Source organism: Choristoneura fumiferana, chromosome 19 (genome assembly GCF_025370935.1).
Source record: "Choristoneura fumiferana chromosome 19, NRCan_CFum_1, whole genome shotgun sequence".
NCBI lineage: Eukaryota > Metazoa > Arthropoda > Insecta > Lepidoptera > Tortricidae > Choristoneura > Choristoneura fumiferana.
Window position 1 is genome coordinate 10739227 of NC_133490.1, and position 18154 is coordinate 10757380.

The 18154-nt window shown below is 36.0% G+C and overlaps 1 protein-coding gene across 1 annotated transcript in view; it reads left to right on the forward strand.

Moving 5' to 3' along the window:
• The window catches only part of LOC141438811 (muscle calcium channel subunit alpha-1-like), an 85024-nt gene that overhangs the window by 41853 nt on the left and 25017 nt on the right, over positions 1-18154 (forward strand). Inside the window, exons 19-32 of the mRNA XM_074102789.1 lie at positions 57-201; positions 1782-1917; positions 2551-2714; positions 4218-4302; positions 4762-4869; positions 6586-6638; positions 8928-9065; positions 9310-9424; positions 10780-10910; positions 11192-11336; positions 14313-14393; positions 14677-14772; positions 15041-15265; positions 16411-16510. Coding sequence (XP_073958890.1) covers positions 57-201; positions 1782-1917; positions 2551-2714; positions 4218-4302; positions 4762-4869; positions 6586-6638; positions 8928-9065; positions 9310-9424; positions 10780-10910; positions 11192-11336; positions 14313-14393; positions 14677-14772; positions 15041-15265; positions 16411-16510 — 1722 coding nt within the window. The remainder of the gene's footprint in view (positions 1-56; positions 202-1781; positions 1918-2550; positions 2715-4217; positions 4303-4761; positions 4870-6585; positions 6639-8927; positions 9066-9309; positions 9425-10779; positions 10911-11191; positions 11337-14312; positions 14394-14676; positions 14773-15040; positions 15266-16410; positions 16511-18154) is intronic.

Here is an 18154-nt window from a genome sequence, read left to right on the forward strand (position 1 = left end):
TTAAATTTCTCACAGTAGATACAATTTATAAAGCAAAGGTATAATTTCACCTTCAGGGGATATAAAGAAGGAGCCCCAACCAATGAAGCGGCAAGCAACAGTGTCAGCGCGCCCGCGACGCCTCTCCGAAGTTGAAGTTAAAGACCAAGAAAAACCCATCCCAGAAGGATCGAGCTTCTTCATATTCTCACAAAACAACCCGTAAGAATATCTTTGTTACCTTTATTAGAAATATACCTAATCAACAGGCATATAATGACTGTACATATATTAAATATAATGACCCGGATAACTCACGTCTTAAATCGAGTTTAGCTCTACTGTACATATACCTGGAAATATTTCATTTAAGCCCAATCATATTTATTTCATGCAACTTGCTAGATTTACATTATACGGCACTCGATTGCTCGCTTGTAATATTGTTATGGATGCTCAACAGCCACGCAATGTTACACTAGATACATGAATTTAATTGCATAATGTTACGAAAATTGGCTTATAGGTGAAAATGAAAAAGTTTATTCAAAACTTTAGTAACATTATGTATATTATTAAATTTAGGTAACACTCAAGTATTTTATGGCTTACTAACTGAAAATTCTGGCTTTCTTTTCTTGCTTTGTTTTTGTTGTACAGTCAACGTCATAAATGGGCCTTTCTATCTACCGTTGTACCCTGAGTTTATCTCTCCGATTTCAATGAATTTTGGGAGGTAGACTCAGTCCATGATTCCAAGCTGGAAAAACAGGGTTTCTAGATGTGTCCCCAAAATATTGTATGGATTTTTCTTAATAACTTTCGTATCATAACGGACACATTTATACAATATTTTGGGGACATATCTAGAGACCTTGTTTTTCCAGCTCGGAATCATGAACTGAGTCTACCTCCCAAATTTTGTTGAAATCGGAGAGATAAACTCAGGGTACAGCGGTAGATAGAAATGCCCAAATAAGTGATACCTTGTCACTTTAACGTCATGACGTGATGAAAAGCCATACGAAATTGTGTAACGACTGAAAGCGACAAGGTACAGAAATGATCACTTATTTATGACGTTGACTGTACTAAGTTCTTCATTGAATATAGCATTATTCTCGTTCATATTACTATTTTTTTGAGTAGGTACCTTTAGCATCCGTTTGACTCTAGCCGTCCAATAAAATTACTCATAATAGTATTATTTTCTGCTTTATATTACACTAGCGAACTTCCACCATATTAACTTTCATCCCCTATTTCAACTCCGTAAACCTTTTTTTGCAATAAAAGATAGCCTATGTTCTTTTCTAAGGTCTATTCTATCTCTGTACCAAATTTCATCCAAATCGGTTCAGCGGTTTAGTCGTGAAAGCGTAACAGACAGACAGACAGAGTTACTTTCGCATTTATAATATTAGTATGGATAGTATGGATTACACTAGAGATATTTGTTTAATCGTCTACCCGTGATCATCCATGATGCATGCAACCAGGCCATTATTCCATATTATGATTTTCGTGCGCACATTTTTGTTGACATGGTAATAAAGATTCTGCCACAGTTTCCAGGTTAGGTATCTAGTGAAAGTATAGGATAACCTAAAAATAATCATAAAAGATGTGAACGCTAAAATGAGGCGGTTTAAACCCTCTAATAATTATCCAACCACGTTGAAATCGGGAGCCCGTCACAGGAGATTATGGTCTACATCACATAACAAATATATCTAGTGTAAATAAGAGCGAATATTAGAAACTGACATAACATTACATGTTTTATGTTTGGCTCAAAACAGTTTTCGTGTCATGTGCTACAATATCCAGAACAACTCGTGGTTCAAGAACTTCATCCTCATATGCATTCTGGCCTCATCTCTAATGCTGGCCATGGAAGACCCTGTGCCGAGCAAAGCATCCGCAAGTAAATCTGATGTAAGTGGACTTGAGAAGAACATTCTGAGATTTTTACAGACGTCACTCACTACGGAACAGAAAAATCCATTTTTTTTGTTCTGCTCTTTTTACATTGTTGCATACGCGTCAAGTGGGGTGTGCTGCCATCTATTGCAACTATAATAAGTCATAACAAATTGACGGGTCTCTGATGCAACTTCGCGTGTGAAATTTTAAGAAATTCGAATAACCATCTTAGAAACACACTTTAAAGTAGATACTCCAAATTCATAAAATTTTATATACTAGGTTGAGACAGAGACCCGTCGAAATGAACGTTCCATATTAGAAAGGCGTTGCAAGTACAGTCAGCAAAAAGTGCAGTCATTTGTAATAAAAATAGAGATTATTAATAAATGCTTATTTATATAGGTAGTGCCACCAGAGTTGAGGTCACGTACATAAGAAAATGTCATGTATGACAGCGGGATTTTGAATTTCATTCATTCTCCTTTTTATGCAATCAGTTCTTCATGTAGCTGTGTGTGTAATCATTCACTTCAAATCTCGTGACACTACCTATAAATGGTCCACCAAACGCATCTCGTAAGTTTACATCCTACAGATTATATGCTCCCGAGAGAATTTTACCACTGCTATTTATTATTTCAGACCCTTAAGAAAATTGACTACTTCTTCACGGCCGTGTTTACTTTGGAATTGTGCCTGAAGCTGATCACCTACGGTCTGATCTTCCACAAGGATGCATTCTGCAGATCAGCCTTCAACCTCTTGGACTTACTCGTTGTTGCTGTATCACTTATCTCCTTGGCTGGGTAAGACTTTAATCTCTATTCAGCCTAATGGGATCGTGCAAGGTGGAGAGGGAAGCCACGATCACAGCGCTCGCTACGGCTAAAAATGAAACCAATGGTGTTGGCATGAGCTGACAGATTGTATGGGCTTTGCAGTATACATTTGTTGTTTTTAGGGTTCCGTACCTCAAAAGAAAAAAAAGGTAACCTTATAGGATCACTTTGTTGTCCGTCTGTCTGTCTGTCTGTCAAGACCATTATTCTCAGGAACGCGTGGAGGTATTAAGCTGAAATTCATACCAAATACTCAAGTCTACTGTCCCTTGGAGCTGTAAAAAAATCAAACTTCTAAGCCAATGCAATTAAAAGATACAGCCGTTTATGCTGCAAATTTTCGACACTCGCAAGGAATAAACCTACAGGGTACTCCCCGTGAACTCAGATCTTGAAATTTGGTACGAAGCAACGTCTTGTAGCACAGATAAAGGAAAAATGGCGAAAAGCATAATTTTTTAGTTACATCATAATTACAATAAAAATAAAAATATGTATACTTGACCGGTTTTTTTTTAGATAAACATGGTCTTAACAAAATGTGTTGTTATGAAATGTAAAAACACTAACTAGAATAGTGACTGCAAATTCTATAACTTCTCGCTTGACAAAACAGTTTTGATAATAATGATAATCAGAGAGCGGAATTTTCATGGCATTTTTTGACCTGTCATGGTGACTTCTCACTTATCGACTACCGATATACATACATATATTGATACACAACATAGGTACTAAAGAAGATTAAAAGTAGAAGTAAACAATAGGCGGCCTTAAGATAAAGAGCGATTTCTTCCAATTAACTTTCGAGCGCAGTTGAAAATGTGAAATAGACATACATATCCAATGAACAATGAATGGATAACAATTTCTAATTTAATAATTTCAGTTCAGTTTTTTTTTATTTAATGTTGAAATTCTTCTGTTGTAATGTTAACAAGTGTTCCATTAAAAGAAATAAATGTTTTTTTTTTCATATTTTCCAGTTTTAAACTACTTTTTTTTACAGACATAATTTGGCATTTGTATGCGGAAAAAGAACGCTCTACATAACACGATAAGTTTACGACAATCTAATTTAAAATCTAATATATCGACATCATTTAGGTGGAGTCGATAAGTGAGACGTCACTACTATGACAGGTCAAAAAATGCCATGAAAGTTCCGCTCTCTGCTTTGTGGCGCTGTCGTGGTGCACTGCATGGTCCCAATAATAGGGTAGTTGACACAAAAATTGGCGTACGATGATTCTTTCTTTGCCATAGATTTTGTACAAAAAATTATACTCAGCGGCACAGAATTTGGCCCACCTTACATACAAAATTACCTGTTACTGCATATATTTGAGGGCCAGATTTTAGCCGCTCAGTATATAATGTTTTTTATTAGTATCGCCTAGTAATTATTATTTTATGATGTTTCACCGCCAGATAATGTTGTTATTATTTTGTACTTACTTATATTTTCAGACCAAGTATCGGATTTATTAAGATTTTGAGAGTATTCAGAGTGTTGAGGCCGTTAAGAGCAATAAACAGAGCCAAAGGTTTAAAGGTCAGTTTAATAATTTATTTAATATTGATTGTATTATTTGTGTATTGACGTGAATTTTAATAAGTTTGACTCAAATTTTCGATTTTTTTTCGAATTTCCGATACTTTTATAATAGCGTAATTAACTTTCATTCAGTGTCTTAAACGCATAAAAATGATCTTCATAGTGGCGCATAGTGAAATAGTCAGGTTTTATGGACAGTGGCGGGAAAGGCAGTGGGCAAAGTTTTTAAAGTGTAGGAACTCTCGTACACGTTCAAGATACTGGATGAAAGTCACCAAAAACCTTATATGTATTCGAGGCACCGAATGCGTGAAGTACTTTTATTTGAAACATTACCTCTTGAAATAATACTGTCAAAATTTGTTTTATTCAAACTCACGTCAACTTAAAATAAAAAAAAAATAATAGCATTAAAAGAATTTGGCTCTTTTACAAAATATATTTTTAAATTTCTAGCACGTTGTGCAATGTGTGATCGTTGCTATAAAAACGATTGGCAACATTTTGTTGGTGACAAACCTTCTTCAGTTCATGTTCGCAGTCATGGGGGTGCAAATGTTCAAGGTAGGGGTAACTATGGTAAAAATTACAATCTAAAAAAAGTGTGTTAAATTTGGTCAACAACGACACCTTTGGGTCTTAGAAACACTAATTATTTCATTTATTTGTGTAATTTATTCACTGTTCCTTTGTTTAAAATTTAATTATTAAAACACAATCACCTGATTTCGTTTTATGTGTGAGGCTTTGGACGTGCCATTTAAAAATTAGAAAACTAACAATTTTTCTTCGCTTCGCGTGTGGGTCCAAAAAATTTGCTAACAATAAAAAAATGCCAATTATTATTCTTTATTTCAATCAGCCCAAAGGTGTTGCGTTTATTTTTCAATTGGACTTATCAATGATTTTTTGGACTCAAAACGAGCTTATGTGTTTTTTTTTGCCCGAACCGCCCTACCTTGACATTTTCGCTCCTGCTCTTGGAGAAAGGTACTTGGTTTAACGGAGTGTTTTGTTTGAATTTTTAAGCTTACAAGTCAGATCAGGACACTGGCAAGTTAAATAAAAAAATGTTTCTTTTTTTTTTTCAAAACCAAGGACTAACGTGAGCCGTGTATGTAAAATTTTTGAATAATCATTTTATTAATATATTTAAATCTTTTTCACACAAAAACTGTACTACCTCGACAACACATTGGACACACTGATGACAAATGTTGTTAAAACACTGTGATTTTGGTAAATTTTATGTTGAATGTGACACTAATATTTTTAACTTGGTGATATTTATGTGCAACATTAAACTTACACATTGACTATGACACTAATATTTACAAATAATTGAATGTTTATTTTTAATGCATTGTGACAGCGCAGTATGTTGTGAAATGTGTTATTGCTTCAATTAGATCGATTGGTAATATATTTCTTATAAATCACATGTTGCAATTTATGTTTGCCGTTGTAGGAATACAATTGTTTAAGGTATATTTTGCATTTATTAATTTATAAATATTTACATCATTGTTGTACCTACCGTAAAGTAGCAAGTATATTAATGCTTAATGTTTTTTGTTCGGCGCTAACTTTAATTATTATTTTGACTACATTTCTATAGTTTGTAGCACTTGTAATTGTTGACTTTGAAGCCGCATTCTCATGGAGTAATTAAATCGTTCAGCTTTTAGTTTATTTTGAATATTGTCTTCACGCTGGCACCAATAATAGAAAGTAAGGGGCAGTTACTTCAAAATAATCGTTGTATTATAAGTAATAGTTGTGAGGATAACATGACTGTTCTCAAGACACGATTTTCATTCGTAAAATTATTTACTCACGGCGATTCATTCACTGCGGGCAATTTTTCCAAGTAGCAGATTTTGCCCAGTGCATTCACATGACTTTCACCTAGTGCCTAAAATACTTAGCGTTCAGTGCTTTGTAGTAATATAGCAACGTTGCATGAGCTCACAGCGCGAAGTTTTAGAAATATATGTAAGACATGCGTTCAAGGCACTGGGTTAAAGTCAGCCAAAATGCACGCGTTTAAGGTTTCATATGTTAAGTTGACCGACTAAAATCACTTCGTGAGAACAAGGCTTAAGTAAATTGATTTTGGCTAATGCAAACGAGATCATGTGACTTTTCTATTCAAGCATGCATACGGTGAAGGGTGAAGCCCTTCACCAAAATAATATAGCACAGTTTCTGTTTATATTTTGAAATATTTTAGTCTACAACAATTTACTATTTAAAATTCACATTTTGATCGGTTTTCAGGGCAAATTTTATTACTGTACAGACAGCACGAAGATGAAGGAAATCGACTGCAAGTAAGTGAAATTTTCTAAACTCCTTTACTAGTGTTATTCGAGCGAAACAAAAACATTGTCATCGATGACCCCTCACTTATGAATCCGTAATACCTACTCCACGTACTAATTTTATTCACTTTTACCTAATCGTGCCTTGGACGCATAATTATGTGTAAAAGTTCATACGTTTTAAAATTTTGCCCAGTGATTTGAACGCTACTATGAGCTTATATTACATTACTGTATTACTATGAACCACTATGAGTACTTACACGCTTGTATTAGGTATGTGAATATTTGTATAAAGTAGTTTATTTTTATGATAGCCTTCTTTTACAAATTTGTGTTTTAATATTTACAGCATTATATTTTAACTTCCACTATCTATGTTTTGTTTTTAACTCACTTTTTGGCTGCCTAACTATATCCTTTCATCCACTGAAAGTTTGACATGTAGAGATCCCTTAAATTTAATGAAATAGAACCGTATCCGAACTCTCGTCTTAAATCGAGTCTAATTTTACATGTTCTGGGAGGAAGGGCTACGAATTAACCCGAAACAGTCGAACTAAACCAGATTTAAGACGTGAGGTTATCCGAATTTTATGATTTAAATTCAGGTTTTGTTCCGCGTACCTTGATTTTAGAGAAGCTCGATGTTTTGGGCGCAGTTGCATGCACCATGCATGATCACGAGACGAACACAAAACATTCTAAAACATTGTGTGAGGTTATCCGGTTCTATTTAATTTCATATGATATGAGTGAGTCGCACGGTAATTTCGTGTTCAAAGAGATCCCGTTGAGTCCACCTTATAGTCCACTTTTGTACATGTATCTCAACGTTTATCAAATTGTGTTTGTTTATTTATTTCGTACAACAAAAGAGTTACATATGTACATACATAAATACATTTATTGGGTTAGTTTAACTGAGCTTCCCCGTAAAGGTTATAATTGTTTTTTTTTTCGAAATGTAGTTACGCCTTTGACGCGGTAAACTTTGTTTTTTTTAAATTTATTTATATACATTTTCAAGTTACAACTTAGGTACCTACTACACATTATATATTCTCGTAAAACTGCTACGTTTCATGGCGAGACGCGCTCGCTTATCCTATAATATAAACTAGGTTGGTACTTAACAGATTCGTAATGGTAGGTATATAAAAAAGATATACATTCAAGGCATGTCTAGAAGATATTCTTTGAGTCTGATCTTTAACATAGATTTACTTAGTTTAGGACTTAGTAAGCTAATTTTATTAAACAATTTTGGTACTGTGAACTTCTTTTGCCATAATAGTTTTTATTTTTTGGCTGTACGAGCTTTTTCTCTCTTACACTCCTTGTATTATTATTTATTACAATTTGTTCCTGATTCATCATATTCCTAATTGGTCATATTCCTAATTCAACACTTTGCTAACTGTTCATATTAATAACTCGTCATATTCCTGATTTGTCATATTCCTTACTCGCCATACCATGTACATTTGCCTGCACAAAATTAATTATAATATTTAAATCCTCTGTGTTAAATGATAAATCATAATACAGTGCCAGAAACAGATCAAAGTTTTTATTTGACAAAATTTAGTCGGTTAGGTTAAGGTTATTTTTTTATGATCACCCAGAACCGATTCGGGGCACATCGGTTCTGGTTATTACATCGGGTCTGGGTGATCATAAAAAAAATACCTTAACCTAACCGACGGTAAGCACGTGTTCGTAATTTCATTTGACTGTAGAATGACGAGTTAAGAATATGATGAATCAGGACTAGGAATATGATCAGTTAGGAAAGTGTCGAATCAGGAATAGGACCAATTAGGAATATGACGAATCAGCAACGAATCTTTATTACTAATTATTAATTTATACACATCACTGTAATAATGCTCTGGGTAATCCTAAAAGGCACGTGACTTTTTTTATCTACGGGTAGGGTTTTATTTACAGGGATACCTACTCAGTCAAATGAACCTAACAATCCACTGAAATACTCCAAAACAATTTAAAGACTCCTTTTTGATGCGTTGTTGAACTAAGTAAACGTTTAGAAACGCTTACATGCGTTTGGCATGATTTTAAAAATCATCATCATCATCTCAGCGGTAGGATGTCTACTGTTGGGCATAGGCCTCCCCCATAAACCTCCAGTTGCCTGGGTTGGAAGCGGCTTGCATCCGTGGACCCGCGACTTTAACTAGGTCTTCCATCCATCTCGTTGCCAATCCGCGGTCTCCAGGTTCAAAAAAGCCAGCAGTGGATGCACGAATTTTAACAATGTAATAATCTTTTTAGAGGGACGTATCTGGTATACGAGAACAACGAACCTAAGATAGAAGAGCGAGTGTGGTTGCTGCACAAGTGGAATTTTGACGACGTCCTCAATGGGATGCTTACACTTTTCACGGTGTCCACCTTCGAGGGGTGGCCAGGGTGAGTTGAACCCTACAGGGAATATTACAGATGTATAATATTTACGCCTAATGATTTAACTCATGGTCTCTGAAGCAGAGGATCGTGGGTTTTAAAACTGAGGTCCCACGTCAAAGTTTTTCGTTTATGCAGGAAATATTAAGTGAAGGAAAATCGCGAGGAAACCTCGATACGCTTGTGAAGCATTTTGATGGTGGGTTATGAACTATGAATGAACCCCATAGTATATTCATATTTTTTTTAGCTTGTTATCAGTTTCCATGGATTCCAATGAAGAAAACGAGGGCCCGGTGGAGAATGCCAGACCTTTGGTCGCCTTCTTCTACATCAGCTACATTATCGTTATTGCGTTTTTCATGGTAAGTAGATCTCATGCCGGCCATTACCTACCTTGGCACATGGCACGCACAGCTTTATCTCTGTTCATTGCGTGTTAGACTCTAAGGCCAGCGAAAACTGTCCACGCATTTTTTACGAAACTTTAATCTGGTACCATTTTTGAGACTGTCAAAATTTTCATATTGTCATTCTAGCCTGGCTTAGATAATTTTGATACTTATGCTATAAGAAGTAAATAAGTTAAGTAAATAAATTATTTTCTGTTTAATTCAAAACCTATGTGAATCCAAGAATGATGTTAGAATTAAAATGTTAGAAGATTCAATGCCAATCTGGTCAAAATGGTCCAAAAATTGATGCGTATGGACTATGGACTGTACGTAAATGGGCACTGACAAAGGTCATTAAATTTATCAAGAAACTCCTAAAGCGCATCATCATCATTGACTTTCACACATTACTACCTACATGAATTTTGATGCAGCTTGAAGAGTCTCGAGTATAATTTAATATTCGGAAAATTTAAATAATATCTAAGTATCAACATCGTTTAATCAGTGTACAGCAAGTGTTGTCATCCTCATTTTTTTAATTTGCCGCGGTTTTTCGTGGACAGCTTTCGCTGGCCAGAGTCTATGCCAGGTGTCCACTGCGCTGTGAATACCTAAACCGCGCAATGAACACAGCAGGGCTACTACGAAACCCGAATGTCGAAGTTCGTGTCGTGCGGTCCCTCTGACACTTATACTATTTAAGCGAGAGCGAGAGGGACGGTACGTCACGAATTTCGAGTTTCGAGTTTCGTAGTAGCCCTGCGGATTACGTTCGCCGCGCCAACCATTCGGGTGTACTTAGTCATGGCCATCTAAAATATCATCCACATACATCAGAAGCCCACTAATTTCACTACAGATAGCTATTAGCCGAGTTTTGTTTTGTGTGAGTGAAGGTCTGTGCGTATAAGTTGGATACACCATAAAATTAAATAAATTACTAAAAGAAATAAATAATAAACGTATCATGTGGCTATCGCAAAAAACAAAAAAAAAACAAAAAACAAAAAGAAGAAGAAAGGAGTGCAGAAAACTGCTAGTTTTTTTTTAAAGTGACTGATAAGTTTGTTAGTAGTAGTAAGTGACTAATCTATTCAAAACCAAACGTTAAGTAAGCTACCTGATCAGGCTTTATATTCTACTAATGTTATACAGTCGAGTCCGTAAACTTCTGAGCAAAAATTTGTTCAAAAATATCTGAACACGCTTCTACGTCGTTAGCAATAGAGTCGTGTTCACATGTTTTTGATCAATAAATATTTGCTCAGAAGTATATGAACTCGACAGTATCTGTGTTAATTCTGTATGTCCTTATGTTTCAGGTTAACATCTTCGTAGGTTTTGTCATAGTGACATTTCAAAAGGAGGGTGAGCAGGAATTTAAAGACTGTGAACTGGATAAGAACCAAAGAAACTGTTTAGAATTTGCTCTTAAAGCAAAACCAATCAGAAGGTGAGCATCAACTAACGTGTAGTGAATACAAGATATGCACGTGGCAGCGGTCGCTTGTTGTTTGACAGCATCCAGTGAGGAGCCATTCCATTCTAAAACTAAGTTTTCATGTACAGTCACCAGCACCAATATCTGACACAACAAGCGTGCATAAATATCTGATACGACTCTTATTTCTAGGGCTGGAAGGGCGTGTCAGATATTTTTGTACGTTCCGCTGTGGCGGAAACGAATGTAGGTGCTTATGCTGTAATTAACATAACATGTACATGTTTTTTTAGATACATTCCAAAGCACCGAATACAGTATAAAACCTGGTGGTTTGTGACGTCAGAGCGGTTCGAGTACGTCATATTTTTCTTCATCGTGATAAACACCATCGCCCTGATGATGAAGTTCCATGGAGCATCACCTGAATATAAAAAGGTAAATATTATAACATTGTCTTGAACATGAAATTAGTTTGTGAGATCACTTTGATATTATAACGGATAACTCACGTCGACACGTCACGTCGTCGTCACGTCGTGCGAGCAGAGCGGTGGCGCGTAGTGTGCGTGTTGTGGCAGCTGCCGAGTCGCGTGCTCCTGAGAGGAAGGGCTACGAAATAGCCCGAAACATGTCGAGCTAAACTCGGTTTAAGACGTGAGTTATCCGTTATAATATCATTTAATATAATTATAACATTGTCCTTGGATTTATTGCTACGCCTGGCAGACAATCGTAACTTGACCGATACACCAGTAGGCATATAATATATGTGTTGGTGTTCAATACGTTATTGTATTGTATATGTAAACGAGCTTAAAATATTACTGCAATTTTCTGCCGTCAGACTGCAGCACTAGCACAAAACATTGCATTGACATCTATGTAGGTACCTTACGGCACTAGACTGGCTGTTTGGAACAAAACGCGCGTCGCATCTATAATCAATATGATTTTCACAACTATAGTGAAAGGTTTTAAATCCGCGCTGTGAACAAATTTTGTGCGCCGTTTTTATGTAAGAAACATGGAGTCTATACAAACGATGACGATGCTTAAATGTCATAATATCGTATTATTTCAATTACATTTTGTTAATATAGCTCTATCGTTACTATCGATGTAAATATCATGTTATTTTGTTATTTGTAACTTATAAATATATCATGATTTCTATAGGTACTAATACTCTTTGGTCATGATCTGTCATGGTCACAAAATATAAAGAGAACTGACGTTGTCTTGTCATGGAGGTTTTCGCTAGTGTCGCCCCCTGCGCAGAACTTTGCCTAATATGCCCTATTGCAAGGAATATAATCTTCTATATAAATAAAAATGAATCGCAAAATGTGTTGCTAAGCGCAAAACACGGGAACGACGGGTCCGATTTCGCTATTTTTTTTTGTTGTGTTCATTACTGTCAGGAGAAGGTTTTTATGGAAGAAAATACAGCAAAAAAAAACAACGGAGGCGAAGCCGCGGGCAACAGCTAGTAATATATAACTTCAAATGGACCTGACGATACTAACGCCATCTAGCGATATTTTGCCTGCTAAAAACCTTAATTTGAAGTGTCTTATTTTTGGTCAAAGTCGACATCAACTTACAACCAAAATCAAGACACTTGACTACGTATCAGGTCAAATTACGGCTGTCGTAAAAGTGGACTATGGCGAAGGCACACGGCTACTTTGGTCTATCAAATAAATTGTAATAGAATGGTCGTAAGATGAATATCAGAGCATGTTCGTCTCCATTACTGTCGCGATGCTTACTGCCATGTCATGGAATCGAGTATTTCGCCAACAATATTTTATTTACTGGGACCTCCTGACAATATTGAACTAAGAAATCTAGATTCACTTTATATTTGTTCGAATCTAAAGATGTAGGTACTGATAGATTAGATGCACCACAATACGGTATTTGACAACTCCTGATTTTGCCATATATCTTAATATTATTATGAAAATATAGATATACAGATAGTGTTTAGCGAAGAGAAAATTTAAATCGGTTGAAAATTGGATTTATAGTGATTTTTTGAAAAATCTATATACCTGTCTCTTTCTCTAACGCTTTTCTTTATGCAGCAAGTATGGCGGTACTGGCGTGTGACGTCACATGCCAGTATGTCTTTCTCTGTCTAATCTTGAATTTCAAACCTTTATAACTTTGTTATTTGTAAAGGTAGCTTAGAAATTGTTTTTCTATTCAATAACAGGCATTTGTAGTTTTAATTTATAAAACGTATACAAAATAGTCAAATACCGTATTCATGGTCATCGAATTTTAAAAAGCTTTTTCACCTCAGCACCTCAAACAGGCAGGTTTTTCTATGAGAAATCAGTGAGCAAAATCGCATTTTGCTCACTCCGTGAGACAAAGTAACTTTTTAATTTTTTTTAAAATGCTGAGTACAGTGTTGGGTCTAGTCACTAAATTCCAAATATTTGAACTTTATTTTGATCTGTCATTTCACTTCAACTCGAAAAAAGCAAGAGATAGGATCAAATTTGTCGATTACAAACTTAAATTAAATTTTTGGTATTAAAAATATATCGAAATATTTCCAAAATGTAAATTTTCCCGATCTTTTAATAAAGTATGCAACCTCGTTGCACCAAAGCCGCTTCTCTTGTTTTTTTTTATAAAAGAATTCCGTATACTGCCTCTACAGTTGGAATAAATATTTGTTAAATTGAATGAATTTTTAACAAATCTATTTATGTTTATGTAATAGAAATCTTAATAAAATTCATATTTAAAGGTTTAATTGTTCAACCTTTTCAATTACCCCGAGATGAAGCTTTTTGCAGTATTAAAAAATAAGTGTGACATTAGTACAAGAAGTTCTCAAATTACAATGCATGTTGCATGTTATGAGTATGAGATTTGTATTGTAGCTACTGGACTCTTTTTTTATGGTTTTAAATGTGATTATTATATTTGATAATAATCGGATTCTATTTTTAAAAAATTGTGCTTGTTTTGTAAACAGGTAGGTATATGTGGTTTTATTCTTATGTTACATTTAAATTATGTTCTCGCTGCTGAGGTGAAAAATTGTATGTGTCACACGAGACCAAAGTTTTTTTGCATCTCGTGTATTTGAATCCCGTGCTGATCTCAGGATTCTAACCTAGAATCACTCGCTAACGCTCGTGATTCACTTATAGAATCCTTCGCTTACTCGGGATTCAAAATCAACACTCGCAACAAAAAACAACTTTGCTCTCTTGTTGCACAAATAACTATTTCTACTTTATCGGAGAAAAAGTGCTTTTTCATGCTGATTTTGAAGGAGAAAAAAAAAACCTTTTAGAGCTTGTGAGGTGTTTTTTGTGGTTTGTGGGTGGATTTGACTGTTTCGGTTGTAACAAAGTACCTATTGTCTTTTGATTTCTGTTGCAGGGCCTGGATTTTTTGAACATGATTCTGACAACAGTATTTATGCTTGAATTCGTGTTTAAACTGGCAGCGTTTAAATTTAAAGTAAGTTTCAACACTTGAGAAAGGTTTTTTTTTAAAAACGTTAACGACTTTCTGATGTTTTAAATAAAAATCTTTTTAATTTAACAAAGTAATGCATGTTTGTTTGTTTTGGTTAAACTTACAAGCGAAATACAACTTGTAAGATTCAACCTCCTCTAATCCTGAGATTGTTTTGAAATTTGGTATAGATTATTATTTTAGACAAAAATGTAGGCACTAAAAAGTACCAACAGTGTAAAATTAAGTATTAAACAAAATTGACAAAACCACATTTCTTTTACAGAACTATTTTGGTGATGCATGGAACACAACTGATTTCATTTTAGTTATTGGCAGCCTTATTGATATTTTAATGACTCAAATCCTCGAACAAGATACTGTAAGTATTGGATATCAATGCAGTGCGATTTCATTTAAATGTGAAAGTAACTCCGTCAGTCTATCAGTCTGTCTGTTACTCCTGGAAGCGCTAAACTAATTAACATCAAATTCGTTATGGATGTAGGTAACAAGCTGTAACAAGAAGAGAACCTAGGATAGTTTTTATCCCAAAAAATTACATAGGTTTTGCCGATAGCGCTAAGTAAATTCCTGGCAGATGAAATCGCGGGAAAATTTGGTTAATTTTAAATTTGTTCCATTTTCAGTCAGGTCCTGGTGGTGGCGCCAAGAGCTTGGAAAGTGGGAGTTCCTTCCTCAAATACATTACCTTTTTTCGTCTGTTCCGTGCCATGCGACTGATCAAATTGCTCTCCCGAGGAGAACGCATACGCACCCTCCTGTGGACTTTCATCAAGTCATTCCAGGCCCTTCCATATGTGGCGCTGCTGATTGTACTTCTGTTCTTCATCTATGCTGTTGTCGGAATGCAGGTAAAAAACTTCATTATCATCATTATCATTTTTATCATCATCATCATCATCATCATTATTATCATAATCAGCCATAGGACGTCCACTGTTGGACATACGAGTAAGTGGCCTGCATTTGTCGTGAACCCGCGGCAAAACTGCCGCGAAGTAAAACTCAGTAATTATTATTATTGTTGCTACGACTGCAGCACATCGCACAGCTGCAGCTGCAGCTCATCATCATCATCGTCATCGTTATTGTTGATTGTGGACTGTATTTAGATTTAATATCGGGTGAATGAATTAATGAAACTTCTTTTAAATTGTACAAATCAACGGAGTCTTCTAAGTGTGAGAGTGTTCGATGGCGAGTGAGTAGGATTATGCGCGCGCGGTATTTAAATATTGTCGCTCACGCGCGAGGCAGGGGAGCACGGCCGATGATGATCGAACCCAGGAAGCCAGGAAAGAATTGTGTAATTTTGAGTGGGTATGGTGTGTGTAAGTTCGTGTTACTGTATAGTGTAGCCTGACAAAAATGCATTTATTTTCATAAAAACCTTATGTCTATTTACATGGCACATAATTAATAAAATATACAGGTAAACAAACACAAATCAACATTCACAATAAAAATAGGAAAATAAAGTAAACAAAAACAAAACAAATTCTTATTTATAATACCTATAATTTACAATATCTTAACCTATTTCCGACAATTAATATAAATGCGAAAAATATAAATCTTTCACGCTAAAACGACTGCAAGGGTTTGAGTGGAATTTGGTGTACTAACTGGATCTCAGAAATAACACACGCCTACTTTTATTCCGATGTTCTCATAGTTTTTGGGTGTGTGAGCAAGCATATCAAATCCCGAAATCTCAGCCACAAAGTCTAAAGAAATTATATTTAGTAGGTACGAGTGTTCTTAATAGGTAGGCTTCCTATTAGGATATGCGTAGTTGGGCCTGGTGATCAGCATAATGGCGTTTGTCCTTCATGTGGTTGTCTCTATGAGGTAGAACTTTGTTCAACAGTGGACGTTTTCCGGCCGATTATGATAACGTTCTATAAACGATAATGAAGATTACGACGAAATTTTTGCTCTCTTTAGGTGAACACAATAAATAATCTGAACTGATAATGTTTGTTTTCACTTTCAGCTGTTTGGTAAAATTGACAATGATAAGGATGTCATAACAGATAACAATAATTTCCGAGATTTCGGAAGTGCTTTGATGGCCCTCTTCAGGTCTGCTACTGGTAAGAAAACATACATTCATACCAAAAAAATCCAACCAAATAATTGTAGTTCATAAGATACCTTTTATTTTTCATGCATTACTTTATTTATTATTTTCCATTATATTTTTTTAGTTTTATTGATTTATTTTGATTGATTTAATCTACAGTACGTTTATTATGTATTTATTATAACAAAAAGCAATAAAACAACATACATTAACAATTAAAAATATGACTATGTACAAAAAATATATAGCCTAGCCTAACCTATAAATAAAAAATCCCTCCTAGGTCACCGTCGCTGTTCATTGTGCCCAGAAGGCTGACAGCATTCCCGCGTTTGTATCGCAAGGCTAATCCATGCTTGCCCAAAATAGCTGCCAGCCCTCTGGTCACCTGAAACATCAATGAGGCGCGCGGATATCTCTCGCGATTTCGCGTGCGCCTGGCACCCATGGCCCTAGGGTCTCAACACAAACGGCGCAAAAATATAGCTCTCCCCAAGGGCTGCATATTGCGCCGTTTGAGCTGTTCCGCTGTTGCTGCTGCGGGCCGGGCCATGGAGGACGTCGCTGGGATGTGGAAGGAGCTAGCGTGTCCACACAGGTGGCTCCCATACAAGTGTCTACCTTGCTTCCACGGAACGAGTGTCAACCGTCTGGCGCTTACCATCGTCGCATGCGATACCGTTCAGGCTCTAAAATACCGCACGTTGACGGTAGCAGGGCCCTCCGGATGACGTCGTTGAGGGAAGCATGGGGACAGCGCCAGCGCTCCTTTGGCAAGGAATAGACCGTGGTGACCTAAATGTCTACTTTTGAGCCAAAGCGACAGTGATGTAACTCTCGTTCACTTAGTACCCCAGCCGCAGGTTTACGAAAGTGTAAGGGTTTCTGTCCAAAAGTGTGCCGATGTTTTTAGATGGAAGTGCATGTAACCAGAGCCCAGATTCTTTTTGAGATACAGCCAAAAGACGAGCACGCTCTGCTGGCTTTGGTAGTATCCAGGAGCTCCTTGAATGCTACCTTGCATTGCGGCTTGTCCAAAGTTTTTGAAATTTGAATGATATGGGTATCTGGTGGAGGGACAGGCAAGAACCAAGCAGTTTTGGCCTTCCAGGGCACACAATATCCAGCTTATGAGCATTGAGCTGATGATTTTTAACCAGGGCTTGCGTGCTATGGATGGAGGACAAAAATGCCGGAAGTGTACACTGGAGATCTGATTCATAAGATTAAGAAAAAAAATACCTCGCTGTGTTTCCACCGAGACGTGTGAGAATGTGTTGCGAGAAATGTGTTTGTCAAGAACCAATGAGGCTATCGTTTTTTGTCTTTCTAGATGGCACCATATTGCGTGAGTTTTTAAGGTGGCTTTTCAAAGTCTGTTATTACGGGTGTGAAAACAAAATTTAGATTAAAATCATATTTAATACACATTAAAACGTACCATAAAATATCGCAGCAAACACAGTGTTGCGTAGTCCCGTTTTGTTCGGAAAAAAAGAAGGACAAAGGTTTAGCGAAAGACAAAACTTTCCGAAAGACACAAATGCTGGCTCAAGAAACACAGACATTCATTGCCCCGTAACGCATAATTTCCATAATTAATTTCAGGTAATGCAAATATCGCCAAAATTATTCTAATTATAAATTAAACCCG